Genomic DNA, 27,147 nt, shown 5'->3' on the forward strand with positions numbered 1-27,147 from the left:
AAGGTTAAGGAAGGGCAGACACTAGACTGAAAAATAAACAGAAAAATCTATGGAAGAAACAACAAGGGGTCATTTGCCCAGCTCAGGTTGGCAGGAGATAGCTAGAAGTCTGTTGAGAGGTTCTAGCCAGGAATATACAAAGTCTTCCAGCACAGGAACATGTGAGGAGATGCAAGGGGCAAAAACAAAAGCCAGCAATGCAAGCTCTCAATAGCTACCTGAAAAACAAATGCTAAATCATTACTAATTAAGTCAGCTATCACTCATACTCATCAGATTAGCAAAGATAACCAAAAGTAAGAAAAATGACAAGAGCTGGAGGGGCTGAAGGAAAATAGGCATATCAATGTACTACTGACAGAGTTGTGAAATGATACCACCATTCTGGAAAACAATTTGTAACTATAGCCAGAAAAATCACTAAACTATATCCTTGACCCAGTAATATCATCACTAGGCCTATATATAGTGTATTTTGTCACGTACAACTTACAAAAATGGAAAAGAAAAAGAGTTTTTGCCTGAAGATGCCTATAATAACAATTAGATCTTCAGTCACTCCTCTCAACCTTGAGTGTCCCCCAGGATTTTATCATGTGCCCCTTTCTATTCTCCCTCCATACTTTGTATGTACATTTCAACTTTGTAGACCATCTCTATATAGATGATTCGTGAATAACTTATCTAGCTTTAATCTCACTTTTAACCTCCAGCCTCTCATCTCCAAGTTCCCAACATATAGAACTGAATATCCCATAGACACCTTAAACTTCAAATGTCCAAAACTCAGTCATTTTCACTAGTCTTCTTGCTAACCTTCATATCTGGAGTTCTTTCCTTTCTCATCTCTTCTATCCAGGTTTCCTTCAAGTCACAGCTGAAATCTCACCTTCTACAAGGAGCTTTTCCTGATCCCCTCTCTTTAATGCTAAGATTTTCTGGTGATTACTTCCAATTTATTTTGTATATAAGTTGTATTATAAAGTTGTTTTCTTCTTGTGCAGCAAAATTATTGCATAACTACATATACATATATTGGATTTAACATATATTTTAATATGTTTAACATATATTGGATTATTTGCCATCTAGGGGAAGAAGAGGGGGGAAGGAAGAGAAAATTTGGAACAGAAGGCTTTACAAGGGTCAATGTTGAAAAATTATCCATGCATATGTTTTGAAAATAAAAAGCTTTAATTAAAAAAATAGAATTGTAAATAACAAAGTTACTCCATTAAAAAAAAAGCAAAAAACAAACCTTTCTTTTTATACCCTGCTCAGAGGAGGGGTACCCATGTAGGAGAAGACTGACAAATAGCTTTTATATATATGCTTCATGCAAAGGTTTAAAATTACTTCTGGGGTTTTTTTGATACCTCATTTTGGCCTGCCCAGCTCTTTTTAGAGTGAGAATGGCCCAACCTTCATGCCACAAATAATCCAAACTGAGGCCCAAATGTAGCAATAAATTGACATAGAAATAACAACTATTTTATAGGGTTTTATGTAGAAATATTTGTAGAGAACTATTTATCTAGATTTTATCTTTATATATTGATTCTATTTAAACAGAACTTCAAGGTTTGCAAAACCCTCTCCATTTCTTTAACTCACCTGCATAAGTTGCAGCTGATTGTTGCAAAGATTGAATCTGTCCACGATTACAACCATATTTCTGAATAATATCCTTTAAAGGAACTTCACTGATTAAATCTAATAGTACAAGACTAGTGAAAAATCTGTAAAGACAAACACCACATGAAAATGTAGGAAAAATACTTAAGCACTAATAACATTCAAATAATAGTAGTTTATATCTGTATATCAATTTATGTTTGCAGAGTTCTCTTTTTTATCACAACAGCTTGGAATTATTTATTTTCATTTGACTCATACAATAACTCTTAGTGCAGATAAGATCTCTATTTTATAGGATACATAAGAAGAGAGGCCTAACAACCAAGGGTGCCCAAATATCTGATTCTTTGAATACTGAAATCCAAGCTACTTTTTGTAAATAATGAATTTAAATTAATCTCTCAAATCTAGGACTAATATTAAACAGAGAAATGGCTAAAGAGAAAGACAACATGATCATTTCAGATACTGTTCACAAATGGCTTTAAGCCACTTAATCACTGAAATCAAATCTATGAGGGAGGGGGATATTTCCAATTTCAAACTATTAATTAAATTATAGAAATATTACAAAAAAATATATAATTTATAAAATTTCAAATCAACAAAGGAATCTCAGAACTTGTTATAAAAAGACTTTATTTACACTTGCATTAAAACCACTATTTTAAAACCAAGTAAGATTTTTATCATCTATAGAAAAGAAATGAAAAATGGTACAAATAATTCATAATAGCATGAAGCCTAGATTCATTCATAGTTTAATTAGGAATTAATTTTTGGAGTTACATTTTAATGTGGAATACCATATCAAACCAAAACTATTCTCACATTTCTCAAGCTCAGGAGAAAATAAAATTTCTAGCTTCCCAAGCAAAACTAATCCTTTGGGTAACACCCCCTGCCTTTTTGTTTAAAAACAACAACCTTTTCAGATTTGCTGAAATGCATGAGTCAAATTCAAGAGAAATGTATTTCTATCAGCAACAAAGTTCAGAAAGGAGAAATTCAAAATGAGATTTACTAAAGAGGAACCAAAAATACTGACCAGAATCTATTCCTAGATAAGAGAGTCAAGATGTTAAGAGGAATACCTTTTATGAATGGCCATTTGTCGATGCTGTCTCTCAGTTTTGGCTACTATTCTTCCTTTCACACAACGAGCCAAGAAACCCTCTTCAATTCCCACCAGTTCAGCCACCCTCTTCAGAGAGGTGGGCAGTTTCTCCCACAGACAGAAAAAGCGGTACCAATCAATAGCTGTCCAGTCTTCATACAAAGGAGTAACCTATTGAGAAGGAAGATGGGGGATGTCATTAACAAAGGAGCAGAACCATACTGATCGATTTCATATTAAAATAAGTTTTACAAAAGTGTATTTCTAAACATCTCCTATATCGCCTCTCCAGAACATGAACCAAAAACCCAGATGCAAACAAAAACAACTTCTAAGCAGCCAAAAGTCATGTCACTAAGCCTGAAAACAAACACCTTCTTGCTCAGGAGCATCCCTCAAGCTCTTCCTCAAAACCAGTGTGCATGATCTGAAGAAGCAGAGTCCGTTGGAGATGTCCCTCACTATATCTGGAGTCACTACAGCTTTGCTCGCATGGCTTTGGGCTCCAGTGACTTTATCCATACAGTGGAGGGGGGCTAGGGAGAAGGGAGACAGACTATATGTTCTTGAAGGTCCCTTTCAAATTTAAATCAAAAATGCAATAATGTCCCTAAAATATCTCACACTTAACATGTCCAAAGCCCCTCCCCAACCCATGCCATCCTTAGTTCTGTTAAAGACATCATTATTACTAGGTCACAAAAGAAACACAAATAGTGGCCACACATTTTCTCTGATTCCCACAACCTCTCAAACCTTCCTCAAACTGAAACCATATGCTAAAGATAAAGCAACTTTAGCAGTTTCCATGGTTTAGGATACCAAAAAACCCAAAAGATCAAAAAACAAAAATTTAAAAAACAAACAAAACGAGCCCCAGGAACTGACACTCGCTGAGCCTGAGCTCACTCAGCACCCCTGCCCCCTCTCCCATGCTGCCATCAGTGAGGGTGCATTTGGAGACTCAAGGACAAGACATTGGCTTATATTGAAACCCACTCCTGCCTCCTGGTCCCCCCTTCCCACTTCCCAGCGCCATGGATACTGTGACTCCAGAGCAGGGAAGCTTCCTCAAGCCTCTATAGCCAGCTCATCCGTAGCCCTGCAGAAGCCAAACCTGGGGGGCTGTAGTAAGTACCAATGTAACAAACCCTGAATTACCACTACCAGGGAAAGCAGGCTCTGAACTGATGGTACCAGAAGGCTCTGGACTACTGGTACTAGAAGGCTCTGAAATACTGGTACCAGAAGGCTCTGAACTGCCACTGCGAGGTCAAGGAGCTAAGTAATAGAAGAAATGTAACAAGTCACCAGGAAATAGGGAGCTGTGCAGAACTCCAATAAACCCAAAAGAAAAGGATGGCATCCAGGTGGGGCTGGTTTGGACCCAAAAGGACCCAAAATTCACAGGGGCAGAGGTCTGGGCTGAAGCACCACAGACTACCAAGTCTGGGAAGGGGCTGAGCCACCCTGAAATCCAGCCCCGAAGGGAACCAGTCAGAGATGAGGGATCCGGAGTGAATAATAAAGAAAATAAGTGGAGAAGGGTCGGGAAGAGGGAATACCAAAGATTATAGAAAGAAGTAAATTCAACTACCTTGAACATAAACAGAAAAATCAATGAGAAAAACAATGAGAAGGATTACAGCTTAGGTAGGTCCAGTCAGATCAATAAAGTGATATATCCTTCCTAGCTGTGTGACCCTGGGCAAGTCACTTAACCCCAATTGCCTCAGGGAGAAAAAAGTGATATATATATATATATAAAATGTTTAAAAATACACTTTTGCAAAACTTATTTTAATATAAAATTGACCAGTTGGTTCTGCTCCTCCTTTATCATTGCTACAATGCTATATAGCTTCCCAGTCTCTGAAAAACACCTGTGGTGATAAAGTACATAAGTAAATGTGTTCTTTTTAGGATTTGTGTAACTGTAAGTGCCTGCCCTCACTGAAAAATATAAATGAAATGTTAGGGCTTCCTAGCAAATATATGCATATATAGGCAACACTGTTGTGCCACAGTTCTCTTTTACTGTCCTGTCTCAGTTTCCCTAATTGTTCTGCCTCAGTTTCCCTAATTGGTCCTGCCTCAATCCCCTTAGTTGCAAACTCCCCTCTGGTTCATGAAGACTGATATAACTCAGGGCTATTTGCTCTAAGTTATAAATTGTTAATGTGTAAACTAAAAAAGGGGGACTCCAGACATTGTCTCTTGCCAGACACTTTCTTAACTTCCAGTTTGTTAGAATTTATGGTCCTACCCTACAACCTGTCAGAACCGAGTTGATGGTCCCTGACTGGAGATTCTCACTCACCAGAGTTTGGACTCCACCCCCTGCCTTTGTTTAGCTACTGTGTATAAATATGTCATTGAGAGTTCCATGGGCTGCTGGATGCTGGATTCTTGGAGACGATAGTCTCATTCAGCCCTGGGACCAAACCATGGATCCATTTGGTCCTAGCAAATCTCTCCCTTTCAAATAAAATATTAAAAACTCTCTAATCTCTATCTTGTCTCAGTTTCTCCGGCATTACAAGACAAGCTGGTGACAAGCATTTGTTAAGCACTTAATAAGCACCAGGCAGCACAGTGTGGAGTTGAAAAAACAAATATAAACAAAAAGAAAAGTCAGTCCCTGACTCTAAGGAGTTTACATTCTAAAGAGGGAAAACAAGGCATAAAGGGGAGCTCAAAAATTGGAGACATTCTGTTTTGATAAGCCAATTCTTTTTCTCTTCAACACTAAAATCTTTGTGAAGTTCCCTCTTCTACTGTTTCCATTCTAGATCAGTTAATTCATTTGAAGAAATTTAAAAATTCTTCTGAACAAAGACTCCATTGTCCTCCCTGGAGGAACAAGCTTCAGGGTTGTTTCCTTAGGCAATGGGGGAAAATTTTGAAAGACTAAAACAGAGGATACTTTATCATAAAAAGAATAAAGAACATTCTTATAGAATGTTTATAAATGACACCATTGGACCATGTGATTAAGCTTGGTTCAGACCCTGAAAAGATCCCTTCAAAATATACCTGAAACATCAAAGGAACAGACATGACCCATTGTCAGTTTTAACTTTCTCTCCCAATGAAAGAGCTTTTCAAGTGGAATATGCTATGAAAGCAGTAGAAAGTATCACTATTATTAGCATCAAAAAAGTGTCATCTTAGACATAGAAAAGTTTTTAAACTTTATGAAGAAGTTTCTAATAAATGCTTCTTTAATACTAGTTAATATACAGGATTGATAGTAGTCAGTCTGCTAATGAACAGTTAGTTACCGAATTGATATTCCTAAAGCATGGATCTAAGCATTTCAACTCTCCGGCTCAGAATGGTCTAGCAGACCCACATTTGTCTCTGGGATCAAATACCAACTCTGCACTGGCATTTAAAGTCCTTCACAATTTGTTTCTGGACTCCCTTTCCAGGATTATACATTACACTCTACCCTCTTCACTGGCAATGTATTCAAGACAAACTATTTCTAACTCAGCAACAAACTCTCCTAGCCTTCTTGGCCCTCTCTTTGCTCATGATATTGAATGTACTCACTCCTCTCAAAATCCTTGGTTTCCTTCAAAACTCAGCTTAAGAACCACATGCTAGAGTAAAGCCTTTCCTAATCCTCTAGTTGCTAATGCTTTCCCCTACCCTAACATTATTTTTATCTATTTATATATGTGCATGTTGTTTCGCTCTAATAGAATGTTCAAGCTCCTTGAGGAGAGCTACTGATTCATTTCTATCTTATACAGCCAGGTCCTAGCACTCACTGTGCTTGGCACAACGTAGGCTTTTAATAAATGCTTTTTGAATGAATGAATACTTTTTGTTCAAGAAGGCAGGGAATGAATAAGCTCTTGGAAAATTTCCATTAAAACTTTTGGTGTTTCAAAAAAATGGCAGTTCAAAAAGATTAATTCTAAGAGTTCCAGATAACAAAAGTCTCACTTATAGTGATTAAATATGAAAATAAAATTTTAGTCTGATATCAATAATAACAGGTACCTGAATTCATCTCTCTGTCTTTTGAGTAGAATTTATAATGTTTTCACTTACAATAGAGAGTACAGTGTGAAAGAAAAACACAATTTAACCATAAAGAAACCACCACTGCTTCAGACTATGGCATTCAAGAGCCTGAATGTACAGAGGCAAAATTGGGGGGGGGGGGGGCGGTCTGGGGGGGGGGAAGCACTCATAGACATTTAGAGAAATGGAACATTAATTATTGTAAAAAGGAAATCAAGAAAGACTGACGGGGAAAAAAATCATTCAAAGTCTGACTCAAAAAGAAATAAATTCTAATACTTTATGGACTCTTTTAAACTATAAATTCCATAAGACATTTGAACAAGTAATCACTAAGAGTATTTATGGATTTAAAATAAAATTAAACTGAGCTATTCTGGTTTAAGTGACCAGGTATAACCAGCATTGTTCTATAAGAAGCAGGATATAATTTCAGCTGCTCCTTAAGGAGTTTAAGGAAGGAGTATTATATAATGTTATTTATCTTTTGTTTTTGAAAAGGACCAAAAACATCATGGGGTGATGTGCAAGAATTTTGGATTTAAGTAAGTCAGCAGACTCACTCTCCCTTTCAGAATCTTCAAAGTCCAGCAGCAAGACCAAAGTCAAGAGGATCAGTAATGGCACAGGAAGCAGGGGCCTAAGCGTTCCACACCACCTGCTAAAGCTGCCTTACTGGTTCTTCAAACAAACTGTTCTCCCCCACCTATCCTGCCAGGCTGTGCCTTCACATGTTTGGGGTAGAAACCCCTCTACCATCAACATCTTTAATACTGTCAGTTAACCTCAACCTGATTGAGCCACCTACTGAGACAGTTTACAAGGTGTGGTCACTGTGGATGCTACAGCTCCACAGGTGAGAGCCAAGTGCCAGGTAGGTAACAAAGGTAGATGAGCAACCCTGCAAAGAGCTCAGGAAGCCCTCACAGCAAAGGTAGTAGGCCTAAACCTCCCAAACATCCCCCACACCCAACATGTAATAAAAACAATTATTGGAAAACTACAAAAAACAGCATATTAGGAATCACCATTAGACACTATGCCAATTGAAATATTTTATTATGTACATCTTAATTTCATTTCCAAAATTAGAATTTTACATTAGACATTCATTTTAAGCTCATCTGGATTTCAAGTCTAAGTCTTGGGAACTATCAGAAAATGACTTCTTTTTAAGCTGATACAAATGTCAGTGGTTGTCTAACCTGTGGAAAATTTTTCAATTATTATTATTAGATTTTAATCATAGTGCATTTGTCTGAATCATATTCAAAATATCATGTTTGCTTAAAGCTTTCTGAATTCATTTTGAATTAATTTTTTTTTTTGAGGGAATTGTGATTAATTGACTTGTGCACAGTCTCTTAATGGTATCCACTAAAATAGAGGTAGGAAATGTCTGAGGTTGGATTTGAACTCAGGTCCTCCTGATTCCAGGGCCAGTAGAGTCCACTGTGCCACCTAGCTGTCCCTCACTTCCAATTAATTTTAATGACTGTGCTTATTATGATCTCACAATGCAACAGAAAAACACACATGGTATTTCTCAGGGCTATTTAAAATAGTCAAACTGGAGTTACTTTCATCTAAGATTTTAGCAAGAGGAAGGTTTTGCTGGTTAAAAAAGCAATCATGTTGGCTAAGATGACAGGAAAAAATAATGATGATTGTTGGAGGGGATGCGGGAAAACTGGGACATTGATGCATTGTTGGTGGAGTTGTGAATGAATCCAACCATTTTGGAGAGTAGTTTGGAACTATGCTCAAAAAGTTATCAAACTGTGCATACCCTTTGATCCAGCAGTGTTACTACTGGGATTATATCCCAAAGAGATTATAAAGAAGGGAAAGGGACCTGTATGTCAAGAATGTTTGTGGCAGCCCTTTTGTAGTGGCTAAAAACTGGAAACTGAATGGATGTCCATCAGTTGGAGAATGGCTGAATAAATTGTGGTATATGAATATTATGGAATATTACTGTTCTGTAAGAAATGACCAACAGGATAATTTCAGAAAGGCCTGGAAAGACTTACACGAACTGATGCTGAGTGAAATGAGCAGGACCGGGAGATCATTATATACTTCAACAATACTATATGATGACCAGTTCTGATGGACCAGGCCATCCTCAGCAACAAGATCAACCAAATCATTTCTAATGGAGCAGTAATGAACTGAACCAGCTATGCCCAGAAAAAGAACTCTGGGAGAGGACTAAAAACCATTACATTGAATTCCCAATCCCTATATTTATGCCCACCTGCATTTTTGATTTCCTTCACAAGCTAATTGTACAATATTTCAGAGTCTGATTCTTTTTGTACAGCAAAATAACGTTTTGGTCATGTATACTTATTATACTTATTGTGTATCTAATTTATATTTTAATATATTTAACATCTACTGGTCATCCTGCCATCTAGGGGAGGGAGTTGGGGGGGTAAGAGGTGAAAAATTGGAACAAGAGGTTTGACAATTGTTAATGCTGTAAAGTTACCCATGCATATATCCTGTAAATAAAAGGCTATTAAATAAAAAATAAATAAATAAATAAATAAAAAAGCAATCATGTTTGTATTACTCTCCTAACTTTCTCTCAATCAGCATATAGCATGAAATATACCTATAACTATAAAGAAATGAGGCTTAAGATTTTCCCTCAAAAACTATATACTCAAGTTGTTGGAAAATACAGAGAGCTGGAACTCTGGAGAAGTATACTTGAAACAAGGTGTTAACTCAGTGGAATTGATGAGATGATTGTTCTCTAGTTCACATATATAGTTAGTACTTAGCATGGTGATGTAATGGTTCTCTAGTTTGCATATAATCAGTATGCTGTAATGCTGTAATTACATTAAGGTATATAAGGGCTAACAAGGACTGGAAGAGAGACATTCTCTCTTTGACTATTCTCGTACTGGCTGTCCTGCCTCCTGCACATCTCCACTAAGATCAAAACTGGGCCAGAATAAATAAAGACTATAGACTCTTTTCCTGACCATTCTTGTGGTGTCTATCCTGCTGAGACCAAGGTCTGTCAGAAGGACCTCCAGAAAGCTAGCTGGGACATTACATTCTGGCACCCAATGTGGGGCATAAGAAACACAAGAAACTAAGAAGCAGCAGCACTTGAGAGCTATTTGTGAGTAGGATCCTCCCAGAGTTCCTTCGGTAACCCATATCATTCAGAGGGATAGTGCTGCTTGCAGCTGACTATGCTGGGGCTGGGGAGGAAGGAAGGAATAATCACATTTCCATAAAAATAAAAATTTAAAAAACGGGGAATTGTTAAGGATCATGCCTAGGTGAAGGGGCAGGTTATTTCTCTGTGAGCCTCCACAGCTGTGAATCATAAACTTGAAGGAGTTGCAAAGCAGACTTCACAGATATTCCTTGTGGATTGAGAATGAAATAAATTGGAGGTAAGAGGGAAAAGACAACACAATGGCCTCTCAGTCAGAGAACAGCAACTACCTCTCAGTCTCATCCTCTCACACGAGGAGATCCATTCTGTAGGTCTGGGTTGGATCTCCAGCAGCCACTGTCAGGTGGTTCCTGTGTCACAACAGGAAAAAGCCTTTAAAACCATGTAGTTACCTCTCCTGCTCATAAACCTTGAAAATGAAATGAGGAGGAGAAAAAGGAAATCAAAAATGTTTCTAGTTCTTGCAGAACCAGGTCTTCAAGTTGTGGTGCTGTTTTTTCTGTTGTGAATTCCCAGAATGTTAGGTACAAAGATATCTTTCAAATGCAAATATAAATAATTTGAATTTGTTAGGGGATGAAGGAAAGAATTACAAGGGATATAGTAATGAACAGAATAATTCCTTATGAAAGATACTCAGATGATTGTGATATATCATGCATATAAATTTGCAAATATGTAGTATCTCATTTCAATAAGCTTATATCTAAACTTAGTTTTAAAAAATTACCAAAGCAGTATTTAATGTAGGCAGCTAATATTCTATAATCTATAAGAAACAACTATATACCATGTACTGCATGAGATGGTATATGTATAAAAAATAAATCTTTGGTAGATTTCCAAACATTGGTATTTTGAAATATAAAATGTACCTTCAAGTACTGTTAACTTCTGTAATTAGAATGGCATTTGAGTACAGTGCTTATATACATGATCTGCTATGGTAGTTTTTGATAACTTATACTATGCATCTGTGTGAATGGTATTACCCACATTGACTATGTTCTCTAATATATGAGAAGTAAATGGTGACTATATAGCAAATGAGAAGAGGTACTGTATGCAGTTGATGGTATTCAACCTCACCCACTTAGTAAACTAATGATGATGAAAAATGGGAATTAATTAAAAGAATTAAATTAATATAACCCATGATCATTTACTAAGAACTGACCTAAATCAATCATTACCAGAAAAAAATCAGAGAAAGCTGAGAAATCATAGTTTGAGTACAATGGCAGAAGTTTGAATGTCTAATAAAACAGAAGGAAATAGTAGATATAAAGAGAAGTTTAGAGCACCTTAACAAGAGATCTAGATCCTGAAAATATTTACTGATAAAACTCAAATGAAGTCAATAGACAAATATGGGTAAGAAAAAAAAAAAATCTGTCCGAGTTTCTGTAACAACTTTTCTCTAGCTACATTTAGATTCTAACATCACAGTTGCAAAGTCCTGAAAATAGAAGTTTAAGAACTCATTGAAAGCAAATAAAGCAACTAGACCAAAACAAATACAAAGAGGAAGACGAGATGAAAGTGACACAGTTCTGAGAATAAGACTTCAATTTTCCAGCTGTCTAAAAGAAAAGCTACTAAACACTCAGAAAAAAAATTAGCCATAAAATATTATAATCAAAAGAAAGTAATCATGAAACCACGAATAATAGTGGCTATTTACTAATCTCCATAAAATCTTTATAACAACTTATACTTACATTGAGATACCCTTGATAATGAGATCAAAAACTATCCTATAATAGACCACAACTTATAGTTTCAAAATTGACTGAAAGGTGCTAAGACTATAAAGCTCTCATTATAATTATGATTCAATGATTGTTTAAAAAAAAATAATCAAAAATTCTTAATTTTAAATTAATTTAATTAATTGCTAATTATTAACTAATTAAAAATTCTTAGATAATTAAAAACTATTCTATTCAGACAATATTGCTTAAAAGGCTCTCCTCCAACGAAATATCTAAAGACATTATGTTTAAAAATTGTGTCATATTCCTTGAAAGATCTTGAAATTAATTTTGTTTACTATTATGTTAATTATTAATTGTGATCCACCCTTTTCCCTTCATTTTCTATAAAGGTCCAAGTCTCCGGCAAAGATCAGTCAGACTATGAAGGGCACTGATGATTGATAAAACTGTTTGTAGCCCTCAAGGAACATGCTACTCATGTTCATCAGCCAACTAGGAGATGTAATTTCTGTTTAGATTATAAATAGAATACAATCTAGGCAAGCCCTTACCCAAGGGAAGGGATTCCTTTCCTTAACCTCCTCCAGGAGGGGGAGCCAGCTCATGAAGGAGAAAACCAACTAGATTAAGGTACAGCTGGAGATGGTGTCCCCTTGTACTGATGCTTTAAGATTGCTGAATCATATGATCAAGTCAAGTTCTCAACAGGAAGAGCTGAAGACTTTTAGGCCATCATGTCATTAAATGTCCGCCAATCAGTGTCTTTGGTTATCAGCCAGAAACTGTCTCAAGGGGTTTTAATTCATCTCATTCTGAAAGAAATACCCCTTGTCCAGTGATCCTTTGTTTATTACTATCAAGTAATGTCAAAAGGAAGATGTGTACCTGCCAAAAGTGTCTGTCACCACCATGATACCCTGTGGATGGGAGATTCTACAAATGTACCCATGAGTGGATGGCATCAAACTCAATATATCACAACCAGTAACAAATACAGAGTTTCTTATATGACACAAATAATCACTCAAATTTGTTCAGTCTCACTATCATACAGAAAAGACCAAGTCAGTCAAGAATGCTGATTGTTCAGTTAGTCTGATTATGATACACATTTGTGAAAGATACATCTCTTACAACTTGCTCATCACTACAGTACTTACATCTCAAATGCTGAAGATGTAAGATGAAGATGAAGATGAAATGTACTGGACCCAAATTTGAAAAGGAAAATGAGATGATAAAAAAAGGTTCTATCTTGTTTTAAGTTGCAAGTTGCTTTATATATATTACCTCAGCACAACTCTATGTGGTGATGATAGTATCCTTGCTTTACAGATGAGGACAGGGAAGCTAGCCAATGGTTAAGTGATCATAGGACTAATTAAGTGCATGAGGCAAGGTTTGAATTCAGGTCTTTCTTACTCCAATTCTAGCTACTCTATCTACTAGGCAACTTAGCCGATTTCTCATTCTCTTTTCCCTGACACCTAAAAACACACTCAAGTCCATTTTCCTGTCCCCATCCTCAAGAAACTTTCATTTCATTTTATAAACCCCTAAAGATATTCTATATTTCTCTACCCTTTAACTAGTCTTTTTTATGAATTTGGTAGTAAAAGGGAAAAGAAATAAATCTACGGGACATTTCAAAATAGATGTTCTAAGGACACCTAAACTCACCATGTTCACTGTTTCTCCTTCTAAATCTACTCCTTTAACAAACTTATCTATTTCTCTTGGGGTTCCACAATCTTTCCAGTCACCCAAGTTAGCAACTTCTATACTATCCTCAATTTTTCACTCTCCATCCCAAATCGGTTATCAAGTCCTATTGTTTCTACTTCTGTAACATCTTTAACATAATCCCCTTTTCTCAACTCATAAAGTTACTACTCTAGTCTTCATCACCTCATCTGGCTTATTACAATAGCCTAATTTGTTTCTCTGCCTCAAATTTCTCCTCCCCTAAATCCATCTCCCAGATAGCTGAAGCATAAGTCCAAGCATGTCACTTGCATACCCAAAAGCCAACAATGATTCCCTATAGCCTTTAGAATCAAATATAAAATATTCTATTTTTAAAGCTCTTTACTACCTACTCTACTACTACCTTCTACCTTCACCTCAAAGAATCCACTGCTTCTTCCTTCAGGATTCATATTAAGTTTCATCTTCTTTACAAAGCCTTTCATTTTTTTCCCTTTGCAACTCCAGTGGTTAATACAATGTCTGGGACACAATTAATAAAGTTTTGATGGATAACTGAACAAGCTAGATTGCCTTTGGAAAATTGAATGGTGCTTTTAATAACTCCAATCTTCTCTCTGAAACAATTTTTAAAACCAATGTTCCTACCAATGATTTTTATTGTATGGCTTCAAGCCAGAGAATAATGCACATTTTCCAAACAATTAAGAATTCAAGTCATCTTAATAACAATGGAAACATATAATAGTCAGCAGTAGACTATAGTATGTCATCAAAAACTTACCAGCTGAGTGATAGCTACAACAACCTAATGGGAGATTAAATTCAGGTTGGCATCCTTAGTGCAGGAATTGTAGAAGAATAGACATCTATTTATCTAGTCTACAAACAGATATCTCCATCCTTGTTTTAGAAAAAATTAAAGGGGTTCAGCAATAATTACCAAGGGATTTTAAATGTCCTAATTAAAATTATCATGGGTCATTGAACCTGGAAATTCCACTGCTAGCAGAGAAAAATGAGAAATTGAGTCACAATAAGCCAATAGAAACAAATCCCTATCTGATGCCAAAACCAGTTGTCTCAGAAGAAAGATCAGAAAAGCACCAATGACGTCAAAGCATATTGCAGCACATAAGCAGGGCAAACCAGACTCCTAATTAACTACAATGCTGAAAAATTTAATTCTAATTATTCATTCTTCTAGATTCTAAATTCCTTGAAAGTTTAAATTTGTATTCCCAATATACATGCAAGTAGCCATTTAGTCCATCAAATGAATTCATTCATTAAATATTAATTGAATACATTTATTTAGGGCAAGTAAAAAAAGCATTATGGACTTCAAACCTTTGTTTAAAAAAACCCTGTGGAGCTTGTTTTTGGAGAAGAAAAAGTACAGATAATACTCCAAAGATATAGGTGAGTAAATTTTCCCCAAAAGGAAACTATAGATTTTTAAAGTCCCAAGACAGGGTTTCGTAAACAGGCATTTTTTAAAAATTAAGATTTTTTCCATTTTCAAAGATTTCTTATTTTGAAATGGAGAAATGAAGAAAATCTGATACCTTATTCCTAGATGAAAGCATTTTATTTCCATAAGGAAACATCTCCATCTTGTGGGCTTTCTAAGGACTATCACAAAAGGCTACTTAGGCAACTGCAGATATAAATGTTAATAATAACATATAAACAAGTAAAAGAAAAGAAACTTCCATGGAGGAGATGGAACTGTCCTCATGGGTCAGCACCTACAAGACAGAGCTAGATAATTCATATATTTTAGTGATAGAATGAAAAAGATCTGTAAATAACAGCAGATATAAATTATGGGGATGTAAGTAATATTTCAACATGTACCTCTCAAAACTTCAAAAATATTTCCATATTAGCACTGCATTCATGAAACTATCAGCCTATATGTCAATAGCACTTCAATTCCTTCAGGAAATACGCTTTTTAAAATGAACTAAAAACAACACCCAGCACATTTCCAAATACCTGTGAAAAATAAATTCAATTTTATTTTATTCTTATTATATTCAAGAATAAATTTTTAAAAACATAAGCATAGCAACATTTTTTTCCTTATACATCACTGCACTGACCTGCCATTTTTCCATAACCATCCAAGACCCCAGCACACAACATTTACAATCGCAATAAGTCATTATTGTTCATAAATATGCTATTTGGGGGAAATTCACTTTAAACAAAGTATGGAATGAATATGTAGCTTTCTCAGACTCCTCTATACTTCTTTAGTGGAATATATATGCTAGTAATAGTCTTCCAACATAATAGTATTTGAACATAGTATTGCTACTGGACGGCCTTTCAAAAATTTTTAAACAAGATATATATAAATCAGAAATTCAGCAGCATCATAAAAATGCATGTGCCATAATATGTAATCATGAATGCATTCAGGGGAAATAGAACAAAATCCCATTACAAAAATGGATGTACATCATGAGATTATTTCCTTGGTCCAATATAGTATTTGAATATAATAGTGCTACTTGTATGGCTTTTGAAAATTGTTTAAACAAAATAGAATATAAATCAAAAATTCAGTGATATCTTAAAAATGCATGCAACATACTGTATTCAGGGGAAAAAGAACAAAGTCTTGTTATAAAAACAGGATATCATAAGATTATTTCCTTAGCCCAGTAAGCATTACTAGATCTCAATCTTTTACTAAGAACTCATATTCCTAGAAAGGTATAAAAAAAATTGTAAAAACTCACAAAATGACAACTTGTTTAGATATTATAGCTGTAAAATAATTGTAAATGCAGCTATTTAGTTTAGGAAAGAGAAGGCTAATGAGTAGACCTACATAATAGTGACCAAAAAGTCTTTCTTTCCTTTCAAAAAAAGAACTAGCACATGAAGAATACTCTCTAGGAACTGCCTGTCTGGAAACATGGAAAAGGAAGGGGGGAAGGAAGTGTGTGTATGTGTGCACAAGTGTGTATACACAGACAATATGTATGTATATACACTTAAGTACATATATATATATATATATATATATATATATACAGATTTTTTTTCTGCAAATATATTTAAGGATTAAAAAATGAAAAGAAAAAACCTACCAGATACACAATATGCAGGTCATTCTCTAAAACAAAGCCTTTCATAGCTCTCTGGAGGTCAGCAAATATATCCAGGGCCTCAGTTGGAGAAAGAGATGAAGAAAGAGTGGCCGAACCAAGGTGAGTAGGATGATATACTTTTTCTAAAAGAAAAGCAAATATTAAATTCAAAAGATGAAACATCTCATTCTACAAAAAATTCAAAAAATCATCAACATAGTTTGTAGATTCTAACAGAAATATAATGGGCTTTTTTCTTACATTTTTGGAAACCATATATTCTTGTCAAGTGAGTATCTGTCCAGCCTTTGTACTATTTTGAGCAAAAATTCAAATATTCATGGAGTTACAAGTTGATGTGAAAAATATTAACATTAAACAAAGAATTACCAAGTAGTTATCAACAACCAAGACTTTTTTTGTCAAGAAAAGAAAAAGCCCAAGAGGAAATGTTATATTAATGTATATTAATTAATAAACATATATTAAACTGGCCCCAAAGTGTTAAATCAGCACAGATTAATTTACATGAGATACCTCAGTTTACATGAATTCTTTAAAAAGAAAAGAAAAGAAAAGAAAAAACTCAGAAAGTAATTAGTTATATTCAAATTGCAAGCACATTCTCAAGCTAATATCTGAATTCTCTTTCAAATCTGAGAGTCTATAATCCTCAAAATCTAAAATATACCTCCTGGTTATTTTTATTTTTACTTCCTTAGCATTTTCTGATTAGGAAAAGCAACAATTAAGCCAGCAAATGGTTTCTATTGCTGTCTTCTGACTTGCTGACTCTTCTCCAGCAAGATTCCAAGGGAAGCTAGTTCTGATCTGCCTCAAATTCTCAGTGGATTAATGGGAACTGTTTGTGTTATACAAAGACAAATGAACACACTAGAATAATACGGATAGTAATGAACCACAAATTATAACCTCCTGATCATATCACCAGCCTTCATAATAATTTTTCAGTCTTCCATTAAAAATATTTGCTTTTCTCTTGTGCTTGTTTCTCTAAGAAAAGTATACAAAATTCAGCAATGGGACAGAAAATTGCCAGTTACTAATATATAAAGAAAAAAAAAAATGAGTAAAGGCTTGACTTTTCACTGTCATGGGGAAAAAAAACTAAAACTTTTTTCATTGTCCAGAAACCATAAACTTTAATTAAATGGTTTTCCTATTTGATGTCTCCTTTGTCCCTTGACAATCTAATTTCCACTTATTTTCAGAAGTTTAATTTCTAAGTAACTATGGAGAAGATAAGTAAGGAGATTAAAATGGAAATGCAATTTTTACTTTTTATTCCAACATTAGCTTCTGAAATCTGAATGAATTCATTTTCTAGCAGCCACATCACACAGTCTTCAATTGCTCCATGTTGTTCCTGCTGCATTTTTTGTTTGTCCCCTTTCAAACTTTTCTGTTTTTCCATTTTCAGACTGGCAGCCAAAAAAGTGCAAGATGCATAGGTGTGGACGTCCTCTGGTGTATTGGCAACTCCACCAACTATTATCTAATGAATAGGAAAATGGAAAACTATAATTTAACATAAAGAAAAAAAAAAATAATGGACAAAAACATAAGGTAAACAAGTTCATTTTGTCAAAAATTCTTCAGAATCTAGTTGTCAAAACTAGCAGCATCACTCTCATTCTGACTGACAATTTGAAAAAATGTTTAAAATAATTTAAAAGCAAATAATTAGCCGTTTCTTTTTTTCCTATTCAAAAACAGATGAAAACCATCTGAGAGAGCTTACAAATTCTGGAATTAGCAAAACATATTAAAGCTGGAACTGCTGTCCTAAATTTTAAAGGTAATAAACTAATAAAATTAATTATCTCATCATTTCCTCTTAAAATTTATAATTCATGATTTTTGAATGTTTACCTAATCTAATCTTTTGTGTAACAAAAAGAAAGAAATTAATTCCTAGAGAGATTAGGCTCACTATTCAATATTCAATATTTTGGGAACCATGTTGCATTACTTTTTATAACAATTATATTAGAAACACAGATAAATACAACTCTAGCTAAGTTAAGCTTTAGAAAAGAGCTGTCCAAAGATCTAAATAACGGAAAAGTCCATCTATATAAGATTTTCCTACACAAATAAATAAAATGACTTGAACTTTTTTTTTGCTTCACTATCAGACAAAGGAAAAAGTGGCATTCTGGTCTGTTGGCCTTTACCTCTAGAATGGCTCGTATCATACTGGATGTTCTCTCTCCTCCCTCCCTTCTTTGCAGACTGCTACACACAGGTTTGAGGGACCCCTGAAGTAGAGCAATGCCTTTTGATTTCTCCATCTTCTTGCAAACTAAGATACTTTCACCTACAAACAAATAGTACGAATGTATCAGATCCTACTCTTATTTCTATAAAAGTCAATTCAAATTTTCATTTCCTCTTTATTATTTAATTGAATATTCTTTTTTTTCTTCTCTTATTAGTTCCCTTTCTCATATTCTCTACAGAGGCTTTTCTTCCACCTCTCTCACTCCACTAAAGCCTGAGGCTGCCAAAGATGATTCTCATCTTTTCCACCCCCTTTTACTGTTCTTGCCCAAACTAAGTTCTTCAGCCTCAGGACCAACTCTGGCTCCTCCGCTGGGATCAGCACTTTTTTCTCGCCCAGCCTCTCATGCTCTGCCTCCTGTACCCCCCTGACTGTTATATCTATCCCCAGATCCTCTCTCTTCTCTCTAGACATATTTTCAGAATAATGTCATTTATACTCATCTCGGCAGCTTCCATGGCTTTAAGCCTCATTTCTAGGGCAGAGGATTCCCATGTTTCTCTTTCTGTTCAGCTCTGGTCTTCCCACCCAGCCACCTCCAGCCCAGCGGACATTTCAAACCGCATGTCTTGGACCCATCTCAAGCCCAACCTTTCCTCTAAGCTTTCTGCCTCTCTCCCAAGTCTCCTGATTTGTTGAAGGTAATCTTATCCACCTAGTGATCCGGGTTCACAACCTCACTGCTGCACTCCCCAATCTCTCCCCATAAATCCCATGACCACTCTTGTCATTTCTACATTCACATCTCTAAAATTTGTCCTTTTCTCTCCATTCACACACAGCCACCACCCTAATTCATACCTTTTCAATCTCTCATGGAAACCACTGCAATAGGCTCTGCCTCAAGCCTCTCCTCACTCCAGTCCATCCCCAAACTACTGTCAAGGTGACTTTACCAAAATGTAGATCCGACCATAGTCACTTCCCTATTCATATTAGCTCCTTATTACCTCTAGAAGCAAATATGACTTTTTCAGCTTGGCATTTAATGTCCTTCAGAATGGGGCCCCAAACTACCTCTCCAGTCTTATTAGAGTGAGCTAGACAGCACATAGAGAGAGAAGTGGATTTAGCCTGCAAAACCCAAGTTCTGCCTCAGATAACTAGTTGTCTGCCATTTTGTCAATGCTTATTTTCTCATCTACAGAAAGAAAAGCACCTACCTCACACCAAGTTGTTAAAGATCATGATATATGCAAAGTACTTTGCAAAGCTGAGTTATAAGTGAGCTCTAAGCTCTTACTATTAAATATTACTCTCCTTCATACAAACAGACCTTTCGGCTGTTCCTCCCAAACTTTACTTCATGCCCCTGGATCTCTCCATTAGCCATCACCCACTTTAACAATATAACCCCTCCTCACCTGTCTCCTAGAATTCCTAGCTTCCTTCAAAACTCAGCTTGAACCACCTTCAAAATGAAGTCTTTCCTGACCCTACTCAAACTGCTAATGTCTATACACACACACACACACACACACACACACAAAATTACCTTGAATCTATTTTAAGGTTGGGTCTGCGCTGAGAGAATGTCAGACCCTAAAGGAAAAAGTTTGTTTCACTTCCATTTCTCTTTTTCCCCCTATATTATTTTATTTTTCCAAATACATCCAAAGACATTTTTCAAATTCAACTTTGCAAAACCTTGTGCTCCAAATTTTACTCCCTCCCACCCCTTCTCCCAGTTCCCCAGACAGCAAGCAATCCAATACAGGTTAAATATCTGCAGTTCTAAACATATCTCCAAATTCGTCATGCTGTGCAAGAAAAATAAGGCCAAAAGGAAAAAAAAAAAAAAAAAAAAAAGAAACAAACAAGCAAACAAACAACAACTAAAAAGGTGAAAATACTATGCTTTGAAATACACTCAGTCTCCATAGTTTTCTCTCTGGATGCAGACAACTCTTTCCACCCCAAGTCTATTAGAATTGCTTTGAATCACTGCAATGTTGAGAAGAGCCATATCCATCTCAGTGGATCATCATATAATCTTGTTATTTCTGTATACAATGTTTTCTTAGTTCAGCTCCCTTCTCAGTATCAGTTCATGAAAGTCTCTCCAGGCTTTTCTGATATCAGCCTGCTCCTCACTTCTTATAAAACAATAACATCATATTACTTTCACATATTATTCCCCAACTGATGGGCATCCACTCAGTTTCCAGTTCTTTGCCATTACAAAAAGGGCTGCCACAAACATTTTTGCAACATGTGAATCCTTTTCCTTTTTTATGATCTTTTTGGGATACAAACCTAGTGGAGGTCTGCTAGATCAAAGGGTATGCACAGTTTTATAGCCCTTTGGGCATAGTTCCAAATTGCTCTCCAAAATGGTTGGATCATTTTACAACTCCACCAACAATGCATTAATGTCTCAGTTTTCCCATATTCCTTCAATACTTATCATTATTTTTTTCCTACCATTATTCCCAACCAATCAGAGATATGAAGCAGTATCTCAGGCACTCCATTTCTATATCAGCAACACCTACCACAATGTCTGATTTGTAGCGAGTTCTTCAGAAATTACTTATTGATTCAATAAGTTACATTGAAGGTCATATGCTCAATGAAAATGTTATCAAATGTCTAGATATCTCAAAAGATCAGCTTGTCCTTCTCACCACTAGCAGGGACACCCTTACTTCTCCAACTGTTTTACTGTTCACGTGGCTTAAATGACATGGGAGTCACTATCTACACTTTGCCGTGACACTGAGGACCACTATACTTCACTACATGCTCTGACACTGCCTCCTGAGGTCCTTCCAGCTACACAATCTGGCCCTGACACATGACCTCTTTATATAACCTAGATACTCCTGAGGCGTACCAAACTACAGCTTCCCTTAGGCCTTCTAGGGCTTTTCATCAGGTAGAATTTTCCTTTACATACTGTTGCCCTAAATTGGAGAATGAGCTCCTTCAGAGAACTAACTGCCAATTTCTCTCTCCAAATGATTAGCTTAATGTTTGGAACATAAGTATTGAATAAATGCCTTCTTATCCATTTTCATCCATTCATGTTGATACCTACAGCCTTCTACCCAAAACATTTATTATACCAATTCTATGAATATAATTCTCCTGGATAAGGGGTTAATAATGCAATAGTTAATAATGAAAGAATTGCTATAGGTCAATATTCTTGCCAGTAGATCTACTTTCCAGAGCATGTTGATCAAGTTTGGATAATAGTATATCATACAGATAAAAATATTTTGCTTCCATACATGTCATTCCACCATTCTATAAAACAACCAGTGTAACTGTTCCCCTCTTATTCAGCTCCTGCTAGGATCTCCCATAAGTTTCTTATTCACTGTCAACAGATCAGGTGGCATGGTGGCTAATAGCAGTATGCTGCTCTAAGGCTCTAGAGTATTTCACACATGTACTTATTTAGCCTACAATTTAATATGCTAAGAGATCCATTCAGAACAAACATCTTAATTTATTATGGAATGGCTGTCACTAGTTAATCATGTAAAAGACAGAATCTTGGAGCCACACTGTACACATTCTTCACCCCAGCCTGAACACTGAATCTCCAGTTCAAGCAAATTTGGCAGCATACTCTGGTCTTCCAGTGTCAACATTAGCAGATTCAGGAAAAAAAAAAAAAAAAATGAGACTCAGGATTATATTCCAAACCGTATTCTCTGACTTTGCCTTCACATTTCTGCACTCTGTTCAAACACTCCCAACAAAATCCCAAAGAAATGTGATTAAAATGCAAAAATACAATGAAGATTCTATGAAATGACTTCCTAATTGAAATAACTTCTTAAAAACTTGTTCAACATAGAACTTTGGTCTTTCTGGAGTAATGTGATGACCACGCATTTTAAAATCAGCTGGAGTCAGGAATTCAGGTTATGGGAAAATCTTCAATCTTTATTCTCAGTAGAGGTGAAGAAAGATCAGAGGTGAAGGGGGGTTCACGATCGCAATGTGTGCAGCTGAGTCAAGAAACCAGCCAGACCTTTCCTCTTCTCTCCCCGTCCCTCTGCCTCCACCCACCAAATCATTTCCAATACAACACATCAGGACTTGCACAGAGAATGGGTGGGGGCCATTCTTTCTCCAAACATATATATTAATAGAGTATGGTTCAATTACTATTTAGCCTCACATGCTTGGGACCTCAGTTTATCAACTCGAGCTTCAGCCCATTATATCAACCAGTCAGCATCCTGAACAAAACAAAAGATGCATTCCCAAAAAATCAAGAGATGGCTCTAACAGGACCTGGATTTAATATTGACTTTTATTAGAATACTATAAATAAAGCTACATAGCCTCAAACTAATCAAGAACCCTAAGAAAACTCCTTCCCCATAGAAATGGGAGAAGAATCTCTCCCCTGGAGCAAAAGTCTATTCACTTTTTCATTTCTAGTACTGGAATTTTAGGAATTTATTGAAATTATCTTGGGATTTCTAAAAATAGTTTAAGAGTTGTCTTGTCATTTAGAGAATACTGTTATTGACAACAAACTAAAATCCAAAAAGTAGAAGATTTCAATAAAAAGACTGCATTTATTTGTGCAGGCACATGTTTTCCCTCAACACAATATGGGAAGGAAGAGTACAGCTGGAGAAAGTGTTATAGGTCTGAACTTCAATCAATCAACACACAGGCTTTTATGGCATAGGCACTATATGCCAGTTACCATGCTAACTGCTCAAGATACAAATAAAATGAATTAATCCTTACTCACAAGGAAATTATATCCAAATGATACTCAACAATCACCAATAAAAATAGCCTCTTGACAATATGAAAATTGGAGAGACACTGGAAAGAAATGACCATGTCACCCTGGAGTTCCAAATATCCAAGAAAGAAAAGAACGAGTCCTTCAAAAGGTTCATTGGTTGTAGGTGGCAATATAATATTAATGATTTTATTATAGCAAGGAATAATGAAAGTACAACTGAACTCTCTCACAATACACACACTGACACACACACACACACAAAAGGAAAATGGTTTTCAAAATGATGAACAGATGGTAAGAGAATACCTAACCATGTAAATGACTTCGGCTGCAGGTATAGATAAATCATATTCCAGCATATTAAGGAATTTCAGATATATTTTGGAGTCATCAGAAATGATGTTGAGAAAATCATAGCAAATAAGAGTGGTTCCAAAAAACCGGACACAGACAAATGTCTCAATTTTTTAAATGGGGTTAAAAGGGCAGATTCCATGGAAAGTTTGATAAACATAGATTCTCCCTCACATGAACATAATGATGTTCAGTGGGATTTAAGAGCTAAAAGAAAAAGCAGAGAGTAGACTCTTGTGGTCCTTATTATTATATGAAATGATCTTGAAAGCCTGATTTAAGATATGTACTAACATGTGAAATCTAAGTTAATTATTATATTAGCCCTAAGGAAAACTACTTTTTCAGTTTTTTAAGATCTCTATGCAGTGGTTAACTGAAATAGAATACTCTTAGTAGTATAGTCTTAGAGGCAAACAAATATGGAAGAAAAAAAAAATAGAAGCTTATAAATGTAATGATTCTGAAGACCAATGGGATATTTCCAAGGTATGCTTCTGTCATGTTAACTTTTTTTGACCTATCAGTGTGGCAGAACAATCAATAAATTCATTTTGCTCCTAAATTTGTTTTGGGGTCCCCCCCCCAATCAATATAGAAAAAAAGGTTGTCAAGTAGATAATATGTTTATGAAATATCTCCGACTAAAGTGACTGAAAATATATATGGAACTGATACAAGCATTATTTCTAAAAATCATTCTTCAATGTTTAAGTGGTCAAAAAATACAAACATTTTTTTTAAAATTATGATTAACAATTTTTAAAGCTCCATATCACAAGTCAGAAGAGAATGTTACCACAGCACGGATTTTACTTCATCCTCATCAAATGAGATGATGATAAAACATGGAATAAATAGTGATGGAGAGGCTATGGAAAGATAAGCACAACTGACATATAATATATTCTTAGCAAAGAAGCACAAGAAAACTTATATGAACTAATTCATAGTAAAGAAAGCAAAACCAAGAGAATATATAGTGACCACAATAATATAAGCAATGAAAGCAATGCAAAAAAAAAAAAAATATCAGAACTCAAGTATTCATAAGTTACAGTGACTCTGGAGAATCTATGAGAAAAAATACATTGAGTTCCTTTCAGTATAACTGAGCTATTGATACAAAAATTTTGCATAACTGTTACAACTGTAACAGTTTTCCTTACCTGTTTTTCTTTGTCATAAAGATTTATCTTCTGAAGATGCTCCAAGTCATTATTAATCAGAGAAATGCAAATTAAGACAACTCTAAGATACCACTACACACCTGTCAGATTGGCTAAGATGACAGGAAAAAATAATGATGATTTTTGGAGGGGATGTGGGAAAACTGGGACATTGATTCATTGTTGGTGGAGTTGTGAACGAATCCAACCATTTTGGAGAGTAGTTTGGAACTATGCTCAAAAAGTTATCAAACTGTGCATACCCTTTGATCCAGCAGTGTTACTACTGGGATTATATCCCAAAGAGATTATAAAGAAGGGAAAGGGACCTGTATGTGCACGAATGTTTGTGGCAGCCCTTTTTGTAGTGGCTAGAAACTGGAAACTGAATGGATGTCCATCAGTTGGAGAATGGCTGAATAAATTGTGGTATATGAAAATTATGGAATATTACTGTTCTGTAAGAAATGACCAACAGGATGATTTCAGAAAGGCCTGGAGAGACTTACACGAACTGATGCTGAGTGAAATGAGCAGGACCAGGAGATCATTATATACTTCAACAACAATACTAGATGATGACCAGTTCTGATGGATCAGGCCATCCTCAGCAACGAGATCAACCAAATCATTTCTAATGGAGCAGTAATGAACTGAACTAGCTATGCCCAGAAAAAGAACTCTGGGAGATGACTAAAAACCATTACATTGAATTCCCAATCCCTATATTTATGCACACCTGCATTTTTGATTTCCTTCACAAGCTAATTGTACAATAATTCAGAGTCTGATTCTTTTTGTACAGCAAAATAATGTTTTGGTCATGTATACTTATTATGTATCTAAGTTATATTTTAATATATTTAACATCTACTGGTCATCCTGCCATTTAGGGGAGGGGGTGGGGGGGTAAGAGGTGAAAAATTGGAACAAGAGGTTTGGCAATTGTTAATGCTGTAAAGTTACCCATGTATATATCCTGTAAATAAAAGGCTATTAAATTTAAAAAAAAAAAAAAAAGATTTATCTTCTGGAGCTCAAATCTGACCTCAAACACTTACTAAATGTGTGACCCTGAACAAGTCACTAAATCCTGATTGTCTCAGCATTTTGTATGTAAAATGAGTTGGAGAAAGAAATGGCAATTCATTTCTGTATCTTTGCCAAGAAAAACACCAATTTGTCACGGAGAATTGGACACCACTGAAACAACAAATGAGCAGTGTAAAAAAGAAAAAGGACCCATGTACACAAAAATATAATGTCTGTTTTTGTAATAGGAAATAAGTAGAAACTAAGGGGGAAGGGGGGCCCCCTTAAAGAGGAGATAGTTGAATAAATTATGACACCTATATCTAACAGAAAAAAAAAGAGGAAATTATCTTTCAAAATCACGATGCTCAAAAAGCTATACAAACAAGGAGAAGAGATTCACCTGATATTTCAAATTCATTCTCATCTGAACTGGACACACACACACACACACAGACACACACACATATACACCCTAAGAAGGTACCAAAATACATCTCATTTATGAGGGAAACTGAAGAAAAAGAAAAGTAAAGAGGAAGAAGATTCAGAGGGAGGGTAGATTAAGGGAAAGATTAGCCCTAAACAAAACAAGTCTAAGGCTGTATAAAAAAATATTTATAATGCTTTTGAAGTGGCAAAGAATGAGAATCTGAAGGGGTACCTATAAAATAGAGAATGAATAAACAAGTTGTGGTATGTAAATGAGATGTAATATTATATGCCATGAGAAATGATGGAGTTTATATGTTCTGAGGTCAAATGAAGTCAACAGAAGCAGAACATTTATACCATGGCAGCAAATAGTAACGGCAAAGTTTGAAAGAATCAGGAATTCTCATTAATGTAAGGATCAATCACAATTCCAGGGGACTAGTGAAAAAGTATTTTACCAGCTGCCTAATAGAGAGGTGAAGGCCTCAGAGTGTAAAACAGGATGATTTTTGAAATGGCCAATGTGAAATTTTGTTTTATTTTATTATATTGGTTTATAATGGGGGTTTAGGAAAAATGGACTTGGAGTAAAA

General features: G+C 35.5%; 1 protein-coding gene across 1 annotated transcript in view; it reads right to left on the reverse strand.

Annotated features, from left to right (window-relative positions):
* Window positions 1-27,147, reverse strand: part of POLQ (DNA polymerase theta) — a 100,978-nt gene that overhangs the window by 51,497 nt on the left and 22,334 nt on the right. The window contains exons 10-14 of the mRNA XM_031959723.1: window positions 18,732-18,874; window positions 17,833-18,049; window positions 16,534-16,676; window positions 2,733-2,926; window positions 1,615-1,739 (exon numbers count right to left, since the gene is read on the reverse strand). Of these exons, the coding sequence (XP_031815583.1) occupies window positions 1,615-1,739; window positions 2,733-2,926; window positions 16,534-16,676; window positions 17,833-18,049; window positions 18,732-18,874 (822 nt within the window). The remainder of the gene's footprint in view (window positions 1-1,614; window positions 1,740-2,732; window positions 2,927-16,533; window positions 16,677-17,832; window positions 18,050-18,731; window positions 18,875-27,147) is intronic.

This window comes from Sarcophilus harrisii, chromosome 3 (assembly GCF_902635505.1).
Source record: "Sarcophilus harrisii chromosome 3, mSarHar1.11, whole genome shotgun sequence".
Taxonomy (NCBI): domain Eukaryota; kingdom Metazoa; phylum Chordata; class Mammalia; order Dasyuromorphia; family Dasyuridae; genus Sarcophilus; species Sarcophilus harrisii.